We start from the raw sequence: 22,997 nt of genomic DNA, 5'->3' as shown, positions 1-22,997 counted from the left end.
TATAAACTTTTACAAAGTCAAATGTTTACAGCATCCTGGTCAGTGTTGAGGCCTTTCTATTTATAATATCAGTTAAAGGGTGAATTCTGTTAAATTGTGTCTGAACACATGTTGTTGATCCAGAAAATTGGTGTTGGGTATTTTATCTTGGGAAAATCAGCCTGGGTATGTGAAAGTGCAACTGGTATCTACTGACCTCCCACTGCTAAGTGACAGCTGCTGTGTCAGCCCAGGAACAGTATATCACTTCCTTTTGTGCTTGTGGGGGAGATGTACTAAGCCAACCAATCAGCTCCTAACTGCCATATTACATGCTGCAGGGTCGGATTGGACCACAGGGATACAGGAGAAATCCCTGGTGGGCCCATCCCCACCCCTAGGAGTCAGAATTCAGACTGTGTACTAAAATTATACTAGAGATGAGCAGTTCGGATTCTGTGGAAACCGAACTGCTCCGAACACTAGGGATCCGCGTCCACCTGAGCTACGGCTCGGGTGTTCCCATTTGACTCGGATCCCACTTTGAGGCCGAACATCATCCTCCCGATGTCAGATTCTCGCAAGAGTTTGTTTCTATGTAGGACTCTTAGACTGGGACTCTATTTCACTCGCACGCTGTGCACTGCTCTGCTGATTAAAGTGGCTGTGCTAGTAAAATGACTGTAGGGGGCACACTGCATGCTGATGTATGCTGCGCTATACTCTGCTGAGTAAAGTGGCTGTGCTGGTAATGTGACTGTGTATAGGGGGCACACTGCACGCTGATGTATGCTGCGCTATACTTTGCTGATTAAAGTGGCTGTGTCCAGACTCACAAGTGCCTGTGCTGTTAAAGTGACTGTGTAAGGGGGCACACTGCATGCTGATGTACTGTATGCTGCTCTGTACTCTGCTGATAAAAGTGGCTGTGTCCAGACTCACAAGTGGCTGTGTGTACAAGGCATGCTGCGCTGTATTCATGCCCATCTGCTCCAGTGTAAAAAAAAAGTTAAATAATATTTTTCAAAATGTTTAAAAAGTAAAAAAAAGCTGTACCCCACTGTGTGTACAAGCACTGTGACGCCTTGGGCCATACCCCACTGTGTATACAAGCCATGTGACTCTTTGGGTTGTATCCCACTGTGTATATGAGTACTGTGACTCTGCTGGCTGTACCCCACTGTCTTCGCAGTGAGAGGTGATTAGTAAATACATAATACTAGTAAGTAGTTTTTGCAAAACTTGAGTGTTTTCATCAATATGGATCATGACAACCAACCGAGAGAGCAGAAGCAGCAAGCAAATGCTAGCACTGCAGTTGCTGCAACCAGTCATGATGACGATACTAGTCCTTCACTATCATCTAAAGCTGATGCTCAAGGGCATAGAGGCTTTAAAAAATCAGGGTATCTCAAATAAAAAAATCAAGATTTTACAGGGATAAAGACAAAAACACCTCTAAAGGTTAGTGCAGAAAAACAGAAAATTGGCAACATACCATTCACCACACGCAGTGGCAAGGAAAGGCTCAGGCCTTGGCCTTTATTTCTGAGTGGTGGTTCTGCAACTGTCAGTGAGGCATCTTCTGCCACTCATGACAATGAAAGACCTTTTCTCTCAGACTTTAGAAGAAGTGTAAAAAAAATGAAAACCACTAAGGCAGTAGATCAAACTGTGCGTTCAGAAACACAAATGTCACAAATCCCTAAGTCTAAGTGTGTCCACGAGTGCTGTGTGATCCTGACCTTTCAGAGAAGCTGCCTTCCACAGTTTCTGCTCCCTCTGCATTTGTGGGGATGAGCAGCATAAGTATTGCTGATGACATAGAAATTCAGGATGCCAACATGTAATTACAAGAGGATGAGAGGGATATTTGTGTAGCTGATGCTGGCACTAATGAGGATACTGAGGATTAGGTTGTTGTTTGTGTAAGTCAGGCACCAGTGGAAGTAGCTCTTGGAATAATTTTTTTCCCAAATCCTGACATTTGTAAAGCCATCTATAGCCTTTGTGGAGCCACAGTAAGTACAGGTAGGGACATTAAGCATCTAGGAACCTCCACACTATTATATCATCTGCAGCGAGCTCATGACAAGGATTTTATAACATCAGAAACTGGTGCTAAAAAAAATAACAACCAGCAGTCCAGCATAAGCTAGCTCCCTTCTCTCTACTAGATCCCAACACCTTCATCCTCAATATCCTTAATAATGATCAGAGGTCAGCCAACATCCAATTTGTTATTGCTAGGTGACTTCTCCCCTTTCCAGGACTCCTCAGAAGAATCCTTGAGTGCTAAGCCTGCTGCAGCTTCTGCTGAGGGTGGATCTTTATCCCAGAAGTGGACCAAGAAAACTACTAGTAGTAGTTTAACAAAACAATTGACTGTTAAACAATCCTTTGCAAAGGGAAGCAAGTATGACAGCTCTCACCCAGTCACACAGGATCACTGACGCCATGATGGCCATGCTAGCATTAGATCTGCATCCAATATCCGCAGTTAATGCAGTGGGTATTACACAGTTAATTGAGGTCCTGTGTCCCAAGTACCAAATTCATCTCGGTTTCATTTCACCCGAAAAGCCATTCCTCGGCTGTACCAGGACGTATAAAAAAAACGAATTATTGGCATACAAAATGCCATTGTAAACACTGTCCACTTAACCACAGATATGTGGACAAGCTGTAGTGGGAAAACTAAAGATTACTTTACTGTGACAGCACTGGGTGGGTGAATCGCCTTCAGCAGCAGCAGAAATAGTAGCTAACAAACAATGCCAGCTTATTCAGAGGCAGGCTACTCTGTGTATCACCGGATTCAATAAAAGGCATACTGCTGGCAACCTATTAGAAAAAAAAAGAGATGTCATAGAAACATGGCTTAAACCACTTGGACTCTCCTGAGGATTTTAACTTTCAGGACATATTTGGCATTGCAACATCTGCAAGAGCAGTTTCATTTGCCCTGCCATCAATTGAAGCAAGAGGTGGTAACAAGGTGGAACTCCACCCTTCATATGCTTTAGTGGATGGAGGAACAGCAAAAAGCCATCCATAGCTATACAACAAGCCATGACATTGGGAGAGGAGGGGGAATGTACCTTAGCCCAGAAAAGTGGAGAGTACTTTCTGTCTTGTGCAAGGTGCTCAAACCATTTGAAGTAGCCACATGTGAAGTGAGTGCTGACACTGCTAGCTTGTGTGAGGTGTTTCCCCTAATTAGGCTTTTGAAAAATCAGCTGGGAAATTGAAGAAGGAGATTAAACAAAGCAAATCTGCAACGATTCTGGACTTGTAGATCAAGTTCTTTATTTGCTTTGCCAGGATCATACGGGTGGCCAATATCTTGAAATTTGATCCTACATATTAGTAACCGTGCTTGATCCTAAGTTTAAGTCATATGCTGTGTCTTTCCAACTGACCCAAATCTTAAAAGATGCAAAGAGCTCCTGGTGAGCAAGTTGGCAGCTCAAGTGACATCACATCGCATGGTGCATATCGCACCGTGTACGGTCAGCTTTAGACGCATTTTCTACAACAAAAAAAGATGCAAAAAAGACGCCCGGCACTAGCAGAGTCTCAAGGCACAAGGCGCACCATGAGGGGCTGTTTGGCGTGACTGCAGCAAAGACTAGTGAGGACACATCTGTAGGTGCTAAGATCCTCACCCTCTTCTCCCAAATTTTAAGGCCTCTTTCTCACATGTATAATTTAGGAAATGCATGAAAATTAGCAATCTTTAGATGCATTTTAAAGATGCATTTTTAGATATTTCCATGCTTGGTGTTTTTAACTATTCAATCTATTCTACTGCTAATATGTATTGAAGTATAAGCAATAGATCACATCGTGTTCAAAAGTGTCAACAATTGAGTTAAGTGTTAGAACACAGAGGTGGAAATTAAACCATAAGAAACCATTTATCTTATTTTTAATGCAGTTTTCAATGGCTAAAAAGCACATTACCAATAGATAGGTATGAAAGAGCCCGGAATATAGCTAGACCTCCTATACCAGTGTTGGCTAACCTTGACACTCCAGCTGTTATGGAACTACATAACCCAGCATGCGCTGCTACAGTTTTGCTATTAGGGCATGCTAAAACTGTGGCAGGGCATGCTGGGATATATAGTTCCACAACAGCTGGAGTGTCAAGGTTAGCCAACACTGTCCTATACTCACTTTTGGCCAATGACATAAACATAACATCTTGTGGACATACACCTCCACAAGAATCAAAAATGTTTCTCTATCCACTGTTACCAACAAATATTACCATTGTAAGTAGCTTTGTTCATTTCTTTTAACTGTTATTTTTCTAGAAATTCAGTAGCAGCATAACAATTATGTATACCTAATATTCAGTCACTCATTATTATTCATGTCCATTTCATTCAGGAATTCCCTTGGGTGACTCTTCTGACATTTACTATACATTATTTACGCACTATTTATTGCTTGTTTCATTTGCTACTTACTTATCTATACTACAACCTTAAATAATCTTCTGCACAACCTAAACAGTGCCATAATGGTAACACAGCCCAAACATTCTAATGTCGTGTACGATTTCCCTTCAGATTCTTCCCTTGAAATTATTTACCATTTGTCCCAAGGAATGGAACGATTGTACAAACGAGCATACAATCAGATGTGTGGTAAAGCGATTGCTTACATCATATGATATCATATGATTACATCATACATCGGATCTTTCAACAAGCAAAACAGCATACAATGTGTGTCACATCGTACACGAATGGTCGAAATTTCACTGCAGGTTCATCTGATCTACGATGCCAATTCACGACGCTGGGGATGCGCATCGGCATTGAAATCGTATAGGAAACGCCATTTTTTACACGATTGGTCATTATGAATTATCAAAATCGGCCATATCATGTAAAAAATCGCACGGTGTATGGGCCGCTTGAGATTTGCATTGGTATAGATCTTCATTTTAACATATTGCAAAGTACATATTTCTAATCTGAGCAGACAAGTTATCCATTTTCATACATGAAGTGCACAGTATTTCAGCTGTGATATGTGCTTAGAATACATTAACACTCCCTTTCTTGTGAAATACACTGTACAGAGATCATATAAAGATGTGTCCTTATAAACTGTAGCTTCAGTCACGGGAAATAACCCCTCTCTGCGTTCCAGGTCCCGGTAGACTCAGCAGTGCTCAGAATTTCTTTCACTCAAAATGTGTCTCATATGCACACAAGTAAAACAACTGGAAGCGACAAAACTACATTGCTAGTTTGCACTGGTAAATTTCATGTGCGACCAGTGGCAGTTCTAGGGGTGGGCTAACAGGGCCGTAGCCCGGGGCGCCGGCCCCTAGAGGGCGCCACTGAGTCCCCAGAAGGTAATAAAAAAAAATCCCATAATAAAAAAAAAAAACATGGGGGAATTCCAACTTTGTGCACTACTATAGGGGGCATTCCTACTGTGGGCACTACTATAGGGGGCATTATTACTGGGGCACTACTAATGTGGGCACTACTATAGGGGGCACTACTACTGTGGGCATTGTATTAGGGGCACTACTACTCAGTACTGTGGGCCTTGTATATAAGGGGCACTAATTTGGGCATTGTGTAAAAGGGGCACCACTGTGTGTCCAATTGTAAAGCGCAACGGAATATGCTGCGCTATAAGAAACTGTTAATAAAATAAAAATGAATAAGGGACTAATGTGTGGTGTAATTTGAATTGGGGATACTGTATTATAAAGGGAATTACTGCATGTGGCATAATGTGCTAAACAGGGCATTACTGCATGTGGCATAATGTGTTATACAGGGCATTACTGCATGTGGCATAATGTGTTATAAAAGCCATTACTGCATGTGGCATAATGTGTTATACAGGGCATTACTGCGTGTGGCATAATGTGTTATAAAGGTTATTACTGCATGTGGCATAATGTGTTATACAGGGCATTACTGCATGTGGCATAATGTGTTATACAGGGCATTACTGCATGTGGCATAATGTGCTATACAGGGCATTACTGCGTGTTGCATAATGTGTTATACAGGGCATCACTGCTTGTGGCATAATGTGTTATACAGGGCATTACTGCGTGTGGCATAATGTGTTATACAGGGCATTACTGCGTGTTGCATAATGTGTTATACAGGGCATTACTGCTTGTGGCATAATGTGTTATACAGGGCATTACTGCATGTGGCATAATGTGTTTATAAAGGGCATTACTGTGCAAGGCGCATTACTGCACATGGCAATTATTCGCCACGAGGGGAGAGCTTGGGGGAAGCCCAGCACCTTCATAAGTGCTGGGCACGCCCCACAGTTTGATGGGGGTGTTCCGCAAGGACACGCCCCCTTTCCGGAAGCGCGTGTGCTTTCAGCACGTGCAGAGGAACGTCATCTACAAAAAGTTGTTGTTTTTTTGGGGGGGGAGGGGGGCGCAACTGTGAACTTTCGCCCTGAGCTCCACAATGTCTAGAACCGGCCCTGTGTGCGACATTTGTATATCTGTGTGCGATTGAGACTGAATCTGTATATGAAATAGTGTCGTGGCTTTTCTCACTCCAAGTTCCGTTGTGTTTCATCTGTGACTTTGTACGTATTAATAAATAATTCTAGTTCGATTAAAGTCGCAGCCCAGCATCTCTAGTACACTGAGTGGTGTTTTGAGGCATCTGAGATGCGAATAAGATGCAAAATTTTAAGAAAAAGACGCTACACCTCTCGGAGTGGCTCAGTCACACAGGCATCTTGCTCCGTATGCTGTATTGAGGCTTGGTGTATGAGGATACATCTGTAGTATCAGTGGGTTGATTGAAAATAAAAGTGCCGCCTTAAACGGATGCAGAACAAATGGAGCTCAAAACATGAATGATCTACTCCAAAGGCTAACAGCAAATGCTCATGTACTTTGGATAACCACTTGTCAGAGTATGGATGCTGCTTGCATTGTCCCCACCCATCATTCACTCTCTAGGGACCCTAGACTAGGGCCCTCATTCAGAGCCGCTCGCTATTTGCGGTCGTTCCTTTTCTAAAAAGGGGTGGCTATTCAAATGAACCGTTCGCACTTTGCGGTCTGTTCACGCCTCTAAGTCTGAACGAGCGAGCAAAACATGCGAACGTAAATTTGAAAAATACGCCCCCTGGCCGCTCGCACCATACGTCATGTCCGCTATTTATTCGATTAATCGAGTACATCGACCAGCGTATGAACTGCTCGCTATTCTTGTGGTTGGTTTTTTCAACCACTATTTTGCGAGCAGTTCTGAGTTAAAAAAAACCAAGTGACGTGGTCAATGATGCTGCTGGATTAATTATGCACTCCCTTAAAACGCCCGTTTTGACCTTTAAGCACGCCTGCGATCGGATTTCCACTCCCCGTTTTCAAGCACCTTCCCCTGTTACCACCCACATACGCCTCATTCTGTCACTCAAATTAGCAGGCATTCGCTATTTTGCGAGCACATGAATTTCGACCGCACTGACTGGTTCGCGCATGCGTATAACGATCCGTACGCATGCGCAGTTGGGCAAACATCGCTCGGAGCGAACGAGCTGCCGCTTACGAGTGGCTCTGAATCAGGCCATAGGTTCCAAAGTATATTTCTATTTGTTTATGTCAGTGATCCCTTTTTTAGTTCTATTTATGCTTCTTTCACCAGAGGGTGATTAAAGTGTATACAAGGTAAATGTTTGTGTGTGCAAGACTTTTATTATACAAAGTCTCAGAATCCAATCAGGATCTGCAGGGCCTACTGGTAAATGTATTTACAGGGTTTCGACTAAGAAACAAAAATAGCTTGTTTTAATTTTTTTTATTGGCCTAAAATTACCCCAAATTCACTTTTTCTACTTTTCTTTTGCATTTTTTGTTCTATTTGTTTGTAACAAAACAAAAAAAGTTTGCCTTTTATAATTTTTTAACTTAAAAAAAAAAAACCACATCAGTCATTTAATGCATTTTATATTTTTCTTTAGAACAGTAATAACCATTAGAACTGTTACCATATATATATATATATATATATATATATATATATATATATATATATATAGGGTACTGGCTGTTCCAGCTGGGATTTGGGCGAAAAAACTTTGTGACAAATTTTTTTCTGTTGGATGCGGTAGATATTGGTAGCGCACATACCCGCGGTAATAGAAAATTTGTTGCAATGTCTGCATACATTTTTGCTGGAAAAACCTTGCCTGCAATTGGATATAACCTTGGTTCTGTATTGGCCATTGCACACTAATTAATCTCAAGCATCAGTCTGTGTTGGTTGTGTGAAAGTCATTGTATCTAGTTGTGACTGTGGCATACCCATTAAACACTTTTCCCTATATTAATCAGAGTGAGTAGTCTGTCTGGGTACCCAGGGTAAGCATTTATAATAGACAATTCCAGTTCAATCAATTTGAGGTCCTTTGTAGATACAGTAACTCAATATTTTCATCAATAGTTTGTAATGCAAGTGTATTTCAAATAGGGGTGTGCACCGGCCTCTTTTCGTGTTTTGGTTTTGGATCTGGATCTTTCTTCGTGTTTTGGATCTGGATTGGTTTTGCCAAAACCACCCTTCCGTGTTTTGGGTTCTGGGTTTTGTGTTTTGGATCTGTATTTTTTCTTAAAAAATAAAAAAAACCGCTAAAATCACATAAAATGGGCCTTTTTTTGTTCCTACACTATTAATAACCCCAATAACATTAATTTCCACTCATTTCCACTCTATTCTGAACACCTCACACCTCACAATATTGTTTTTAGGCCAAAAGGTTGCACCGAGGTAGCTGGATGACTATGCTAAGCGACACAAGTGGGCGGCACAAACACGTGGCCCATCTAGGAGTGACACTGCAGTGGCAGACAGGAAGCCAATCAGCGTTATGGTGCCCATTTGCATGTAGCACGAACCCGGGAGATCCGTGCTACATGCATCTGTGTGATTGGCACAGAGCAATGACAGGTCCGTGAGACCCGTCTGTGCTGCTGTGGTAAAAAAAAAAAACCTGTGTAAAAATAGAAAAAAAATGGCGTGCACCACCCCCCCAAAGGAGAGCAACCAGCCCCGGGCATTAGTAACCCAGTGCTGGGTGTGCTTAAATACAGGGGACAAATGACGTAGGGGTCCCCTGTAATTAAGCACAACCAGTACCGGGCTAGTCAGAACCAGCGCTGGTTGCCAAAATACGGGGGACAAACGACGTAGGGGTCCCCCGTATTCTGCGCAACCAGCTCTGGGCTCTGATCCGGTCCTGGTTCCGGAAATACAGGGGAAAAAAATTCGTAGGGTTCCCCTGTATGTTCCAGAACCAGCACTGGACTTTTTCTAGCGGGGGGCTGATGCCACAGCCAGGGGAGCCCTTTCACCGGGCCCCCCAGCCGCAGCATCAGCCCTGACCGCTAGTCAGCCCAGGCCGGGGATCCCTGGAGAGCTGGAGACCCCCCCAATAAAGGGGTCACCCTCTCCAGAGCACCCCAGGCCCAGGCTGATAGCCAAGGGCTATCCCCGCCACCCCTGGTGGCGGTGGGTGGCGGGTTGATTGTGTGGTGTGGTGTAAATAAAGAATATCAAACATTGTCTTTACAAGTAGAACTGCAAGTCCCAGCTAGCCTGCCCCGCATGCTGGTACTTGGAGAACCACAAGTACCAGCTTGCAGGGCATTAAGGGCCCACTAGTACCTGTAGTTCACCTGTAAAAAAAATGTTTAAAAAAACACAGGACACACACACCGTGACACTATAAGTTTATTAAAGTTAAACTTAAAGTTCATTGTAGTCAATGGTGGGAACCGCAGGGTAAACTTTAATAACCTTGCGGCTCCCACCACTGACTACAATGGAGGGAGCCGTTCATTGGCTGAGAGAGACGGGAGATGGCCTCTCTCAGCCAATGAACGCTTAGCAGCGGGGTTTCCATGGTGATACCCCGCCGCTAAGCTCTCATTCGGGAAGTACCGTTCTATAGAACGTTACTAAGTTCGTGGATCGCGTTTTCGTTTTTTTTTTTGCCAAGTCCGGGGATGCCTACTTTGGAACGAAGAGGACAGAACCTCGCATAGGAGATGGTGAGTATGTTTTTTTTCACAGGTCCCCTATGGATACTTTACCGGACAAGTGGACCGATGTTACAGGGTTACATAGGTGAGTATGTGTACGTGTGTGTGTGTGTGTGTGTGTGTGTGTGTGTATGTCTGTTTAATAAACTTATACTGTCACGGTGTGTGTGTCCTGTGTTTTTTTTTTAAATTTTTTACAGGTGAACTACAGATACTAGTGGGCCCTTAATGCCCTGCATGCTGGTACTTGTGGTTCTCCAAGTACCAGCATGCGGGGCAGGCTTGCTGGGACTTGCAGTTCTACTTGTAAAGACAATGTTTGATATTCTTTATTTACACCACACCACACAATCAACCCGCCACCCACCGCCACCAGGGGTGGCGGGGATAGCCCCGGGCTATCAGCCTGGGCCTGGGGTGCCCTGGAGAGGGTGACCCCTTTATTGGGGGTGTCCCCAGCTCTCCAGGGATCCCCGGCCTGGGCTGACTAGCGGTCAGGGCTGATGGGCTGATGCTGCGGCTGGGGGTCCCGGTGAAAGGGCTCCCCTGGCTGTGGCATCAGGCCCCCAGCTAGAAAAAGTCCAGTGCTGGTTCTGGAACATACAGGGGAACCCTACTAATTTTTTTCCCCTGTATTTCCAGAACCAGGACCGGATCAGAGCCCAGAGCTGGTTGCGCAGAATACGGGGGACCCCTACGTCGTTTGTCCCCCGTATTTTGGCAAGCAGCGCTGGTTCTGACTAGCCCAGTGCTGGTTGTGCTTAAGTACAGGGGACCCCTACGTCGTTTGTCCCCTGTATTTAAGCACACCCAGCAATGGGTCACTAATGCCCGGGGCTGGTTGCTCTCTTTTGGGGGGGTGGTGCACGCCATTTTTTTCTTTTTTTACACAGGTTTTTTTTTTTTTTTACCACAGCAGCACAGACAGGTCTCACGGACCCGTCAGTGCTCTGTGTCAATGACACAGATGCAAGTAGCACGGATCTCCTGGTCCGTGCGTGCATCTGTGTCATTGAAATACACAGCAGCACAGACGGGTCTCACTGACCCATCTGTGCTCTGTGTCACTGTCAATCACACAGATGCATGTAGCACGGATCTCACGAGTCCGTGCTACATGCAAATGAGCACCATAATGCTGATTGGCTGAGAGCCATGACAGACGGCTCTGTCAGCCAATCAGCACTTTGCCCATTAAAGGCAAAGGCATTTTTTTTAAAATGGCCGCTCGAGGCAAAACCTTGAGATCCGACAGCAGATCTCGAGGTTTTGCCTCGGGAGAGGGATCCGAGGCAGACAGGGAAATCCAAGCTTGTGCTCGGATCGCCCCGGATCCCCGAAGTTCGGGTGGGTTTGGTTCTCAGGGAACCGAACCCGCTCATCCCTAATTTCAATAAGCTATGTCTACAGAGCAAAATCTAGGCCAATACTGATCAGTGTACACATGCATGACTGGGCAATATAGGGTAATGTCCTCTCTTGCTGTTCAGTGTAAAAACTATATATATTCAATTTCTTAAAAGCCAAGAGCTGTATGTCACAGAATATGACAGGCGCTTCACCAAGTAGTTGTGCCAGTGGGTTGGGTCATTTAAGGATATAGTCATTGGAGAACTCACTGTGACAGCCTCAATGACTATAAATCCTTAAATGACCCAATCTATATAGACTGCTAACCTATTTATAATTATAACACATTATTTGTTTATATGTTATTTTAAATACTTTAGTCATATTACATATATACCCGAAGTAAGCTACATAACCTTCAATTCTCACCTTTAAAGCATCTGGTGGTTGTTCTTGTTTCACCTAGAAGGAACAATAGTCGTTATGAAAATCATATTTGAAGACTAAAATTCAAAAGTCACAAATCTAATTGGTGCATGGAGTAAATACTGTACTTTTAGCTACTAGAATGACCACATAATTGGTGCATGGAGTGAATACTGTAGTGTAGCTACTAGAAAGATCACATAATTGGTGCATGGAGTGAACACTGTAGTGTAGCTACTAGAATGACCACATAATTGGTGCATGGAGTGAGCACTGTAGTGTAGTTACTGGAATGACCACATAATTGGTGCATGGAGTGAGCACTGTAGTGTAGCTACTAGAATGACCACATACTTGGTGCATGGAGAGAGCACTGTAGTGTAGCTACTACAATGACCACATAATTGGTGCATGGAGTGAACACTGTAGCTACTAGAATGATCACATAATTGGTGCATGGAGTGAACACTGTAGTGTAGCTACTAGAATGACCACATAATTGGTGCATGGAGTGAGCACTGTAGTGTAGCTACTAGAATGACCACATAATTGGTGCATGGAGTGAACACTGTACTGTAGCTACTAGAATTACCACATAATTGGTGCATGGAGTGAACACTAGTGTAGCTACTAGAATGACCACATAATTGGTGCATGGAGTGAGCACTGTAGTGTAGCTACTAGAATGACAACATACTTGCTGCATGGAGAGAGCACTGTAGTGTAGCTACTACAATGACCACATAATTGGTGCATGGAGTGAACACTAGCTACTAGAATGACCACATAATTGGTGCATGGAGTGAGCACTGTAGTGTAGTTACTGGAATGACCACATAATTGGTGCATGGAGTGAGCACTGTAGTGTAGCTACTAGAATGACCACATACTTGGTGCATGGAGAGAGCACTGTAGTGTAGCTACTACAATGACCACATAATTGGTGCATGGAGTGAACACTGTAGCTACTAGAATGATCACATAATTGGCGCATGGAGTGAACACTGTAGTGTAGCTACTAGAATGACCACATACTTGGTGCATGGAGTGAACACTGTACTGTAGCTAATAGAATGACCACATACTTGGTGCATGGAGTGAACACTGTACTGTAGCTACTAGAATGACCACATAATTGGTGCATGGAGTGAACACTGTAGTGTAGCTACTAGAATGACCACATAATTGGTGCATGGAGTGAACACTGTAGTGTAGCTACTAGAATGATCACATAATTGGTGCATGGAGTGAACACTGTAGTGTAGCTACTAGAATGACCACATAATTGGTGCATGGAGTGAACACTGTACTGTAGCTACTAGAATGATCACATAATTGGTGCATGGAGTGAACACTGTAGTGTAGCTACTAGAATGACCACATAATTGGTGCATGGAGTGAACACTGTAGTGTAGCTACTAGAATGATCACATAATTGGTGCATGGAGTGAACAATGTAGCGTAGCTACTAGAATGACCACATAATTGGTGCATGGAGTGAGCACTGTAGTGTAGCTACTAGATTGACCACATAATTGGTGCATGGAGTGAACACTGTAGCTACTAGAATGATCACATAATTGGTGCATGGAGTGAACACTGTAGTGTAGCTACTAGAATGACCACATCATTGGTGCATGGAGTGAACACTGTAGTGTAGCTACTAGAATGACCACATCATTGGTGCATGGAGTGAACACTGTAGTGTAGCTACTAGAATGACCACATAATTGGTGCATGGAGTGAACACTGTAGTGTAGCTACTAAAATGGTCACATAATTGGTGCATGGAGTGAACACTGTAGTGTAGCTACTAGAATGGTCACATAATTGGTGCATGGAGTGAACACTGTAGTGTAGCTACTAGAATGACCACATAATTGGTGCATGGAGTGAACACTGTACTGTAGCTACTAGAATTACCACATAATTGGTGCATGGAGTGAACACTGTAGTGTAGCTACTAGAATGACCACATCATTGGTGCATGGAGTGAACACTGTAGCTACTAGAATGATCACATAATTGGCGCATGGAGTGAACACTGTAGTGTAGCTACTAGAATGACCACATACTTGGTGCATGGAGTGAACACTGTACTGTAGCTAATAGAATGACCACATACTTGGTGCATGGAGTGAACACTGTACTGTAGCTACTAGAATGACCACATAATTGGTGCATGGAGTGAACACTGTAGTGTAGCTACTAGAATGACCACATAATTGGTGCATGGAGTGAACACTGTAGTGTAGCTACTAGAATGATCACATAATTGGTGCATGGAGTGAACACTGTAGTGTAGCTACTAGAATGACCACATAATTGGTGCATGGAGTGAACACTGTACTGTAGCTACTAGAATGATCACATAATTGGTGCATGGAGTGAACACTGTAGTGTAGCTACTAGAATGACCACATAATTGGTGCATGGAGTGAACACTGTAGTGTAGCTACTAGAATGATCACATAATTGGTGCATGGAGTGAACAATGTAGCGTAGCTACTAGAATGACCACATAATTGGTGCATGGAGTGAGCACTGTAGTGTAGCTACTAGAATGACCACATAATTGGTGCATGGAGTGAACACTGTAGCTACTAGAATGATCACATAATTGGTGCATGGAGTGAACACTGTAGTGTAGCTACTAGAATGACCACATTGGTGCATGGAGTGAACACTGTAGTGTAGCTACTAGAATGACCACATCATTGGTGCATGGAGTGAACACTGTAGTGTAGCTACTAGAATGACCACATCATTGGTGCATGGAGTGAACACTGTACTGTAGCTACTAGAATGACCACATACTTGGTGCATGGAGTGAACACTGTAGTGTAGCTACTAGAATGACCACATAATTGGTGCATGGAGTGAACACTGTAGTGTAGCTACTAGAATGACCACATAATTGGTGCATGGAGTGAATACCGGGCCTGATTCAGAGACGGACGCTCTGAACGAGCGGTCGATCTGAATCAGGACATTTTTGTTTTTCTTTTGTTCGGCCTCCTGGCCGCTCGCAAAGCTGTGGGTGACCACCCACAGCTATTGCAAGCAGCCAGGTTGATGGTTGCGATGGTCAAGACCATCGCGACCATCGGGCTTGCGACGAGACCCTTGTGGTAGGGTCTCGTGGCCGCAAGCCCCAGAGAGCTTCTGGCTCTAATAGAGCTGGAAGCGCTCTCACTGACATCACTGGTGATGTCAGTGGGGCCGTCCACAAACGTCAGGCGTTCGCTTGGGAACGACTCTGTTTGTGAAGCCTCCCCCCGGGCACGCCTACCAAATTGGGCGAGCTGTCAATCACCATTGACAGCTCGCCCCCTTTGGTGCGAGACCAGGAGCGACGGAGCACCCGTCGCTAGCCGGGTCTCGCGCATGCGCACGACGGAGCCGCCTCCGTCGTGCGCATGCCCAGTGGGCAAACATCGACCCGGTTGCGAGTGCACAGCGCTTGCGACCAGGTCTGAATCAGGCCCACTGTACTGCAGCTACTAGAATGACCACATAATTGGTGCATGGAGTGAATACTGTAGTGTAGCTACTAGAATGACCACATAATTGGTGCATGGAGTGAACACTGTAGTGTAGCTACTAGAATGACCACATACTTGGTGCATGGAGTGAACACTGTAGTGTAGCTACTAGAATGACCACATCATTGGTGCATGGAGTGAACACTGTAGTGTAGCTACTAGAATGACCACATCATTGGTGCATGGAGTGAACACTGTACTGTAGCTACTAGAATGACCACATACTTGGTGCATGGAGTGAACACTGTAGTGTAGCTACTAGAATGACCACATAATTGGTGCATGGAGTGAACACTGTAGTGTAGCTACTAGAATGACCACATAATTGGTGCATGGAGTGAATACCGGGCCTGATTCAGAGACGGACACTCTGAACGAGCGCTCGATCTGAATCAGGACATTTTTGTTTTTCTTTTGTTCGGCCTCCTGGCCGCTCGCATAGCTGTGGGTGACCACCCACAGCTATTGCAAGCAGCCAGGTTGATGGTTGCGATGGTCAAGACCATCGCGACCATCGGGCTTGCGACGAGACCCTTGTGGTAGGGTCTCGTGGCCGCAAGCCCCAGAGAGCTTCTGGCTCTAATAGAGCTGGAAGCTCTCCCACTGACATCACTGGTGATGTCAGTGGGGCCGTCCACAAACGGCAGGCGTTCGCTTGGGAACGACTCCGTTTGTGAAGCCACCCCCCGGCCACGCCTACCAAATTGGGCGAGCTGTCAATCACCATTGACAGCTCGCCCCCTTTGGTGCGAGACCCGGAGCGACGGAGCACCCGTCGCTAGCCGGTGCTCGCGCATGCGCACGACGGAGCCGCCTCCGTCGTGCGCATGCCCAGTGGGCAAACATCGACCCGGTTGCGAGTGCACAGCGCTTGCGACCAGGTCTGAATCAGGCCCACTGTACTGCAGCTACTAGAATGACCACATAATTGGTGCATGGAGTGAATACTGTACTGTAGCTACTAGAATGACCACATAATTGGTGCATGGAGTGAGCACTGTAGTGTAGCTACTAGAATGACCAAATACTTGGTGCATGGAGTGAACACAGTAGTGTAGCTACTAGAATGACCACATAATTGGTGCATTGAGTGAGCACTGTAATGTAGCTACTAGAATGACCACATACGTGGTGCATGGAGTGAGCACTGTAGTGTAGCTACTAGAATGACCACATACTTGGTGCATGGAGTGAACACAGTAGTGTAGCTACTAGAATGACCACATAATTGGTGCATGGAGTGAGCACTGTAATGTAGCTACTAGAATGACCACATACTTGGTGCATGGAGTGAACACAGTAGTGTAGCTACTAGAATGACCACATAATTGGTGCATTGAGTAAGCACTGTAATGTAGCTACTAGAATGACCACATACTTGGTGCATGGAGTGAGCACTGTAGTGTAGCTACTAGAATGACCACATAATTGGTACATTGAGTGAGCACTGTAATGTAGCTACTAGAATGACCACAGGTCAGTTATTCAGTAATGTTGAAACAGTCTACATAAGTAATTGGTCACTAACACAAAAGCTACACCTCCCCCCTTCCCTTCACCTTCGGGTGGCAATATGGGAAGCTGAGAATTGTTCCCAAAGCTACACTGGCTCAATTAACTAGTTGTTTATTCTATTGTTTTTATTTGCCAATTAATAAAGTAAGGTCAAGAGAATCTCAAACTGTATGGATTACATCTGATTACCGTCATTTTCATTTTATTTACTCAATTGCAATTGTCCTTTATACGCCGTTACTAATTCTTGTCATCAAAGCTACTAGTGTTAAACTCAATGCTAACTACCACACATCATGACTTATCACAAGGCTAGCATTTGTTTATTTATCAAGTGATAATAAGCAGCAAGCAATGAAAAATCAGGTCAGTCCTGTACTATAGAAAGAGAACAACTGTATTTAATATGATTGAAATAATGGATACTGTAATACTAACATAATGGAATGGGAAGCGGCATTAAAGTGGGTTAGGGTGACAAAAATTTTTTTTAAATGCCTATGGTAATTTCTGAATTAATCAATAAATGAATTCATCAATTTGATATTTTATCTAGCTGCACTATTATAAAGTGCCCACCCCCCACCTCATGATTGGTTTATTAGGGGAGAATTTCCGAATCATTGACTTCTGTAAGCCGCTGCTTCCCGGCAGATAGAAGGTACATATTTAAAAGCCACCCGGAGTCAATGTAAGCACGCCGGGCTTTACACTGGCTCAGAGTGCTGTCTAAAATGTTCACCTGCAATCTGCCAGGAAGCAGCGGATTACATAAGCCGCTGCTTCGTAAATTCCCCCTCATGTAACAATAAGGGGTATATTTACTTTTATTCAATCTAAATCATTCAACACCAGTGATGTGTTTTAGGGGCTAAATCATATATTTCCTAACAGAGGATTTTTTTATATCGATTTTTAAGTAAGTGTGTGATTCTAAAATCAATTTAGTAAATTTCCCCCTAACTCATTATGGATAGAAAAATGAGACATCACTTAGCTAGAGCATTGCTTATCAAATATAAATAACCAAACAGAGGTATTTATATTGATCTATTAGTAGTAATGTAAACTATAGTTCATGCAGCCTCTGTGAGCCTGAGAAGCTCCAGCCTGGTCGTAAAGGATGTACTTACTATCTTTTCCTTCAGTTCTTTTTCTTTCTGCTTTGCTTCTTTTTCAGTTTCTCGAACAAGCTGTTTAATGAAACCACCGGGAATTACTGAATATTGCGGTGGAGGAGAAGTAGCTGTTGGCCCCTTGTCTTCTTCCTTGATCTATTTGTGCATAAAGCATAATATATTAGATGCTTCTGTGTGTATAATAACTCTGCTCAGACTCACACAAGACCTTGATGCTTGCTTGCAGCATGCAGTACATAGCGGGGCTCATAATTACTAAATGAGGTTTTCTTAGATCCATCAGCAGATTAAATGAAAGATATTAGTTAGAAGAAATCTAAATTAGTATCTAGTGGCCCTATACATATTTTTCCACCTGGGTGACAAGAGCACACACTATATATATATATAGTTATATATATATATATATATATAGTTGAGTCTCCCATATCCAAATATTCTGAAATACGTAATATTCCGAAATACAGATTTTTTTTGGCATGATTGAGATAATTAAACCTTTGATTTTTGATGGTTCAATGTACACGAACTTTGTCTAAGGCACTAAAGATTAAAAATATTTTATAAAATTACCTTCAGGATGTGTGTATAGGATGTATATGAAACATAACGTAATTTAATGTATGTACACAAACTTTGTTTTGAGCGATAAAATTATTGAAAATATTGTATAAAATGACCTGCAGGCTGTGTGTATATTTGGGTCCCATTCCCAAGATATTTCATTATGATATGCAATTATTCCAAAATACGGAATATTCTGTTATCCAAAATACCCCTGGTCCCAAGTATTTTGGATATCGGAGACTCAACCTGTACTTGAATTTTTGTGATTATGGCTATTAATGTTTGCAAAACGTATCCCATCTATTTTCTTTCTTTGTCCCTGTTTTCAGTTGCATGCAATTCCTGTTCTATTTTGTTTTATAGATTTGACATTGCCCCAAATTAGCAAGAGAGTGATGTCTGATTCACTGCCCACTGTAAGCACCCTGAGACCAATATACTGGACCTGGCCCCAATTCTGGGGTGGGGTTTGGAAAAGGATAGACAAGGAAAATTGTTTTGCTCTAAGCAGGGTCGCCGAGAGGGGAGTGGGTACTTACCAGGGCCTGGGCTTGCTGGAGGGGCCCGGCAGGGGTCCGATGCCGCTCCCCCCTCTCTCCTACCTGTCAGCAGCCCAGCACACATTGCTGTGTGCTGAGCTGCAGTGGGAGACTGCTCACTGCTGTCTCCTCTGTCTGTGGGGAGGGGAGCGATCACACTGATCTTGTCCCCCCCTGGATTTGCGTCAGACTGGGGGACTCACAGTGACCCCCTCCCCATGTGCAGCGTGGCTTCACGGCGATGCAAAAGGGTTTTTTTTCTGAGGGGACGTGACCAAGCCTCTCACAAATAGGCCACACCCCCTTCACCTGGACCAAGGCCAGCTTTCTACGGCCATGGCTCTAAGGGGTAAATTTACTAAAGTGAGAGTTTTTAGAAGTGGAGATGTTGCCCAAGGCAACCAATCAGATTCTACTTAACATTTAAATAGCACCTTTCAAAAATAAATTAACTAAAATCGGATTGGTTGCTATGGGCAACAACTCCACTTCTAAAAACTCTCACTTTAGTAAATTTACCCCTGTCTGTACGTGGCAGCATGTTACACAGGGGGAGATGTACTAAGCTCTGGAAAGTGATAAATTGGAAAGTGATAAATTATCAACCACTCAGCTCCTAACTGTCATGTTACAGGCTGTTTGAAAAATGACATATAGGAGCTGATTGGTTGGTAGTTTATCACTCCAATTTATCACATTCCAGAGCTCAGTACAACTGCCCCACAGTGCTGTAAAGCACTGATGTATTACAATGATTATAATGGTCCATCTGGCTACGTTAGCATGCAGGTGTGAAAAAGCATGTTGTGCTGGAGAAGTGAGACTTTCCTTCTGCTCCCATAGTGCTAGGCGTGAGGAGATAGCCATGCTGTTACAGTGTCTGGAGGTGGCTTGTTGCTTCAGGAGTGACACACGCAGGAAAAGTGACACATTGGCTTTCAATCAATACTGGGCGGACAAGATGAGGTGATATTGAGGGAAAGAAGAAGAGAGAAATATGTAATTAGTAAAATAAAGAATGCATATGTATATATATTAAAGTCATTTATTTCTCAATTTGACAAAAACAGAAAGTACAGATTTCTCCAAACCATCTAATAAAAACCTTATTGAAAAGACAGGATCACTATCAGACATGTTGAAAAATACGAACCGGATCTACACTGTGTACTGTATGGCCATCTTTCTGTCTACCAGAGTCACCAATCATACAAAATACAAACTACATATAGCAACAGAGAGGTAGCGGTAATATTTTGTGAAGGAGGTGTAGGATTTAGAAGTAGGGTAAACCGGGCCCTGTTTAGGCTAAAATGAGGGTTATTAGTTTCTACTGCACTAACAAGTGACCCAGCCTCTCAGCCCCAGAGCTCATCCAATTTTGCTACGCATGTGATCCTTATGTTTCATGGCGAGTATGGTGTTTGGTATCTTGTCATTTTTTACTGATTAGACTGACATACTGGAAATATCTTGTGATCTTTATGTTATTTACAGAAATATTAGGTGTTATTACATTTCATTCACTGTAAAAACTCTGCTATCACATACCACTCTGTGTTGTATTTAATTTATATCTGTTCTTTCCTTTTGTCTGTTCACTAAGGTGAATGTAACCACTTGTACCATGGCCTGGTCAGGATCAGTTAGTATGTTACAGGACAACATTTTACCATGCAGCAATGCTAAACATTGAAAACGTATCCTTTAAACTAGTGATGCTGAACTTCCTTATTAGACTGGTATCCGATGTATCACTGCGCCTTTGGCTGTAGTCTGATTCCGGGACCATAAAAAAGTGTTGGTTCCCAATATAAAGTATTACACAGCTTGCAATTAGCGGAAAATTAAAACAAATTGTGTGGCCCCAACTGGAGCTCAGACACACAGACTACTTACCACTGCTCATTGGCGAAACTGGGGGGTGGTCCGGGGGTGCACTGGACCACCCATTAGCCCAGTTTCACCATATTTAATGAAGGCAGCGGTGCAGTGCCTATTTGGCCAGGCTGCCTGCTGCAGCTGGACATGATGAAACAGCACCTGTGGCATATCAAACATGGCCGCGCGAGCTGTGATTGGCTTGCAGCCGGTGCCATATTTGATATGCCACAGGCGCTGTTTCACGGTTGCGGATAGTTCCCCTTCAGTGCTGTTTCACCATGCCTGGCTTCTGCCAGTGCACCAGGTACATATATTATTACCCTGCCCCTGTGCAGCCACCCTTCCCTGCCCTGTGGCCTCTACCCACCATCAAGGTCCAGCTGTCCCTGCCTTGTGCCCCTCCTAGGTCCAGCCTTCCCTGTCCAGTGCCCCCCCAGTCCAGCCTTCCCTGCCCTGTATCGCTCCTCCACCATGTCTTTATATCCCTGTGCTGTGCCACCAATAGGTTTAGCCCTCCCTGTCCGGTACTACCCCTTAGTCTACCCCTACCTTTCCTGTGCCCTCCCAGCTCCAGCCTTTCCAGCCCTGTGCCTACCCCAGGTCCAGCCCTCTCTGACCAAGCCCCCCCATTAAGATCCAGCCTTCCATGTCCTGTGCCACCCAACCACCATGTCTAGCCATCCCTGTGCCCCCTGTTCTGCACTACCCCTTAGTCTAGTCCTCTTTGACCAGTGTCCCGGGTCCATCCCTCCCTGTGCCGCATCCCCCCTTGGTCCAGCCCTCCATGCCCTGCATCTCGCAGGTCCTGTCTTTGATGTCTGTGAACCTCCAGTTGCAGCCCTCCCTGCCCTCCCATATCCAGACATCACTGATCAAAAACCACTTTCGTCTTCCACTTCTCCCTTCTTCATCCCTTACTATCCTCCTCCTCTTCTGCTGAAGGTGATGGAGTCCTACTGGCCAACGATTAGAAGCGACATGGAGAAACCAGGCATGGCAGGTAAGCACAATCTTCTGACTTAAATATTTTTTTCCCTCTAACGCTGCTATCGCTGGCGAAAACCCTGACGACAGTAAAATTTGCCAGTTTTCGCCAGTGAAGGCTTCACAAGTGTTATGGTGGATCTGGCTATTTCAATGTATTTTATGTGGAGCCGACTATTTCAATGTATTTTATGTGTATCTGGCCATGTATATAATATGCTACTACTGAAAAGGATACATCAATCCGTACTGGTATCTATTCTCATAAAGATCAATAATGTCTACATATACTTATAGGCCCCTTATATCATAATAAAGTAGCTAGTTGAGTAATTCTGGGTGCTATCATTCAACAATAGTTAACTACATAAAGAACCAAAGAAAGGAAAGAATTGTCATGAATTGATGTACTTACAATTAAAACAACCTTTATTATCTGCATCTTAAAACTGTATCCACAATAAGTGTTAAAACAGTGAAATATAAAAGATAGAATTGTGTTAATAGAGAAGAAAAATTGTGTAAATCAAAATGTTAATTCCGACCGTTTAGTGCTCCTCTCGGGCCTAAATTACTGTCTGTTCGTTAATAATGTCCATAATGTTCCATGGGAATAAATAAACACATGTATTGTCTCAAATGATCACGGTGGCTGAATAGTCCAATTGTTAGAGATCCCGACAGGGGCACGTAAGTATGTAACCTTACCCATGGTGGTGGCTAACCCTAACCTCCCTGGGTGGTACCTAGCCCTCCCCCTGGTGGTGCCTAACCCCCGCTTCCCCGCACCCTAACCCTAACCCCCCTCCTCCTTGCGGCTACGAGCTAACAGTGGCCGGCTTACATTCGTTCAGGAAGCCATCTGGCATTCCAGCATCGGGATGTAGACGGGTATCAGAATTTCGATGCCTGTCTTTAGCCCCGAGTCGGGATTTAAACACCAGCATTTTGTCAGACAGCTTCCCGACCGTTGGTCTTTTAACTACATCCCATCTAAAAATCA

General features: G+C 43.9%; 1 protein-coding gene and 1 long non-coding RNA gene across 2 annotated transcripts in view; one reads left to right on the top strand and one right to left on the bottom strand.

Moving 5' to 3' along the window:
* MYO18B (myosin XVIIIB) overlaps positions 1–22,997 on the bottom strand; it is a 586,172-nt gene that overhangs the window by 517,356 nt on the left and 45,819 nt on the right. The window contains exons 2-4 of the mRNA XM_088467895.1: positions 19,957–20,074; positions 18,015–18,157; positions 11,825–11,857 (exon numbers count right to left, since the gene is read on the bottom strand). Coding sequence (XP_088324021.1) covers positions 11,825–11,857; positions 18,015–18,157; positions 19,957–19,993 — 213 coding nt within the window. The 5' untranslated portion in view covers positions 19,994–20,074. The remainder of the gene's footprint in view (positions 1–11,824; positions 11,858–18,014; positions 18,158–19,956; positions 20,075–22,997) is intronic.
* LOC148532379 (uncharacterized) overlaps positions 1–22,997 on the top strand; it is a 74,608-nt gene that overhangs the window by 47,247 nt on the left and 4,364 nt on the right. The window lies entirely within an intron of this gene.

The sequence above is a fragment of the Taudactylus pleione genome, unplaced genomic scaffold (assembly GCF_031769625.1).
Source record: "Taudactylus pleione unplaced genomic scaffold, aTauple2 ptg000078l, whole genome shotgun sequence".
Classification (NCBI taxonomy): domain Eukaryota; kingdom Metazoa; phylum Chordata; class Amphibia; order Anura; family Myobatrachidae; genus Taudactylus; species Taudactylus pleione.
This window is presented reverse-complemented; position numbering and strand designations above follow the sequence as displayed.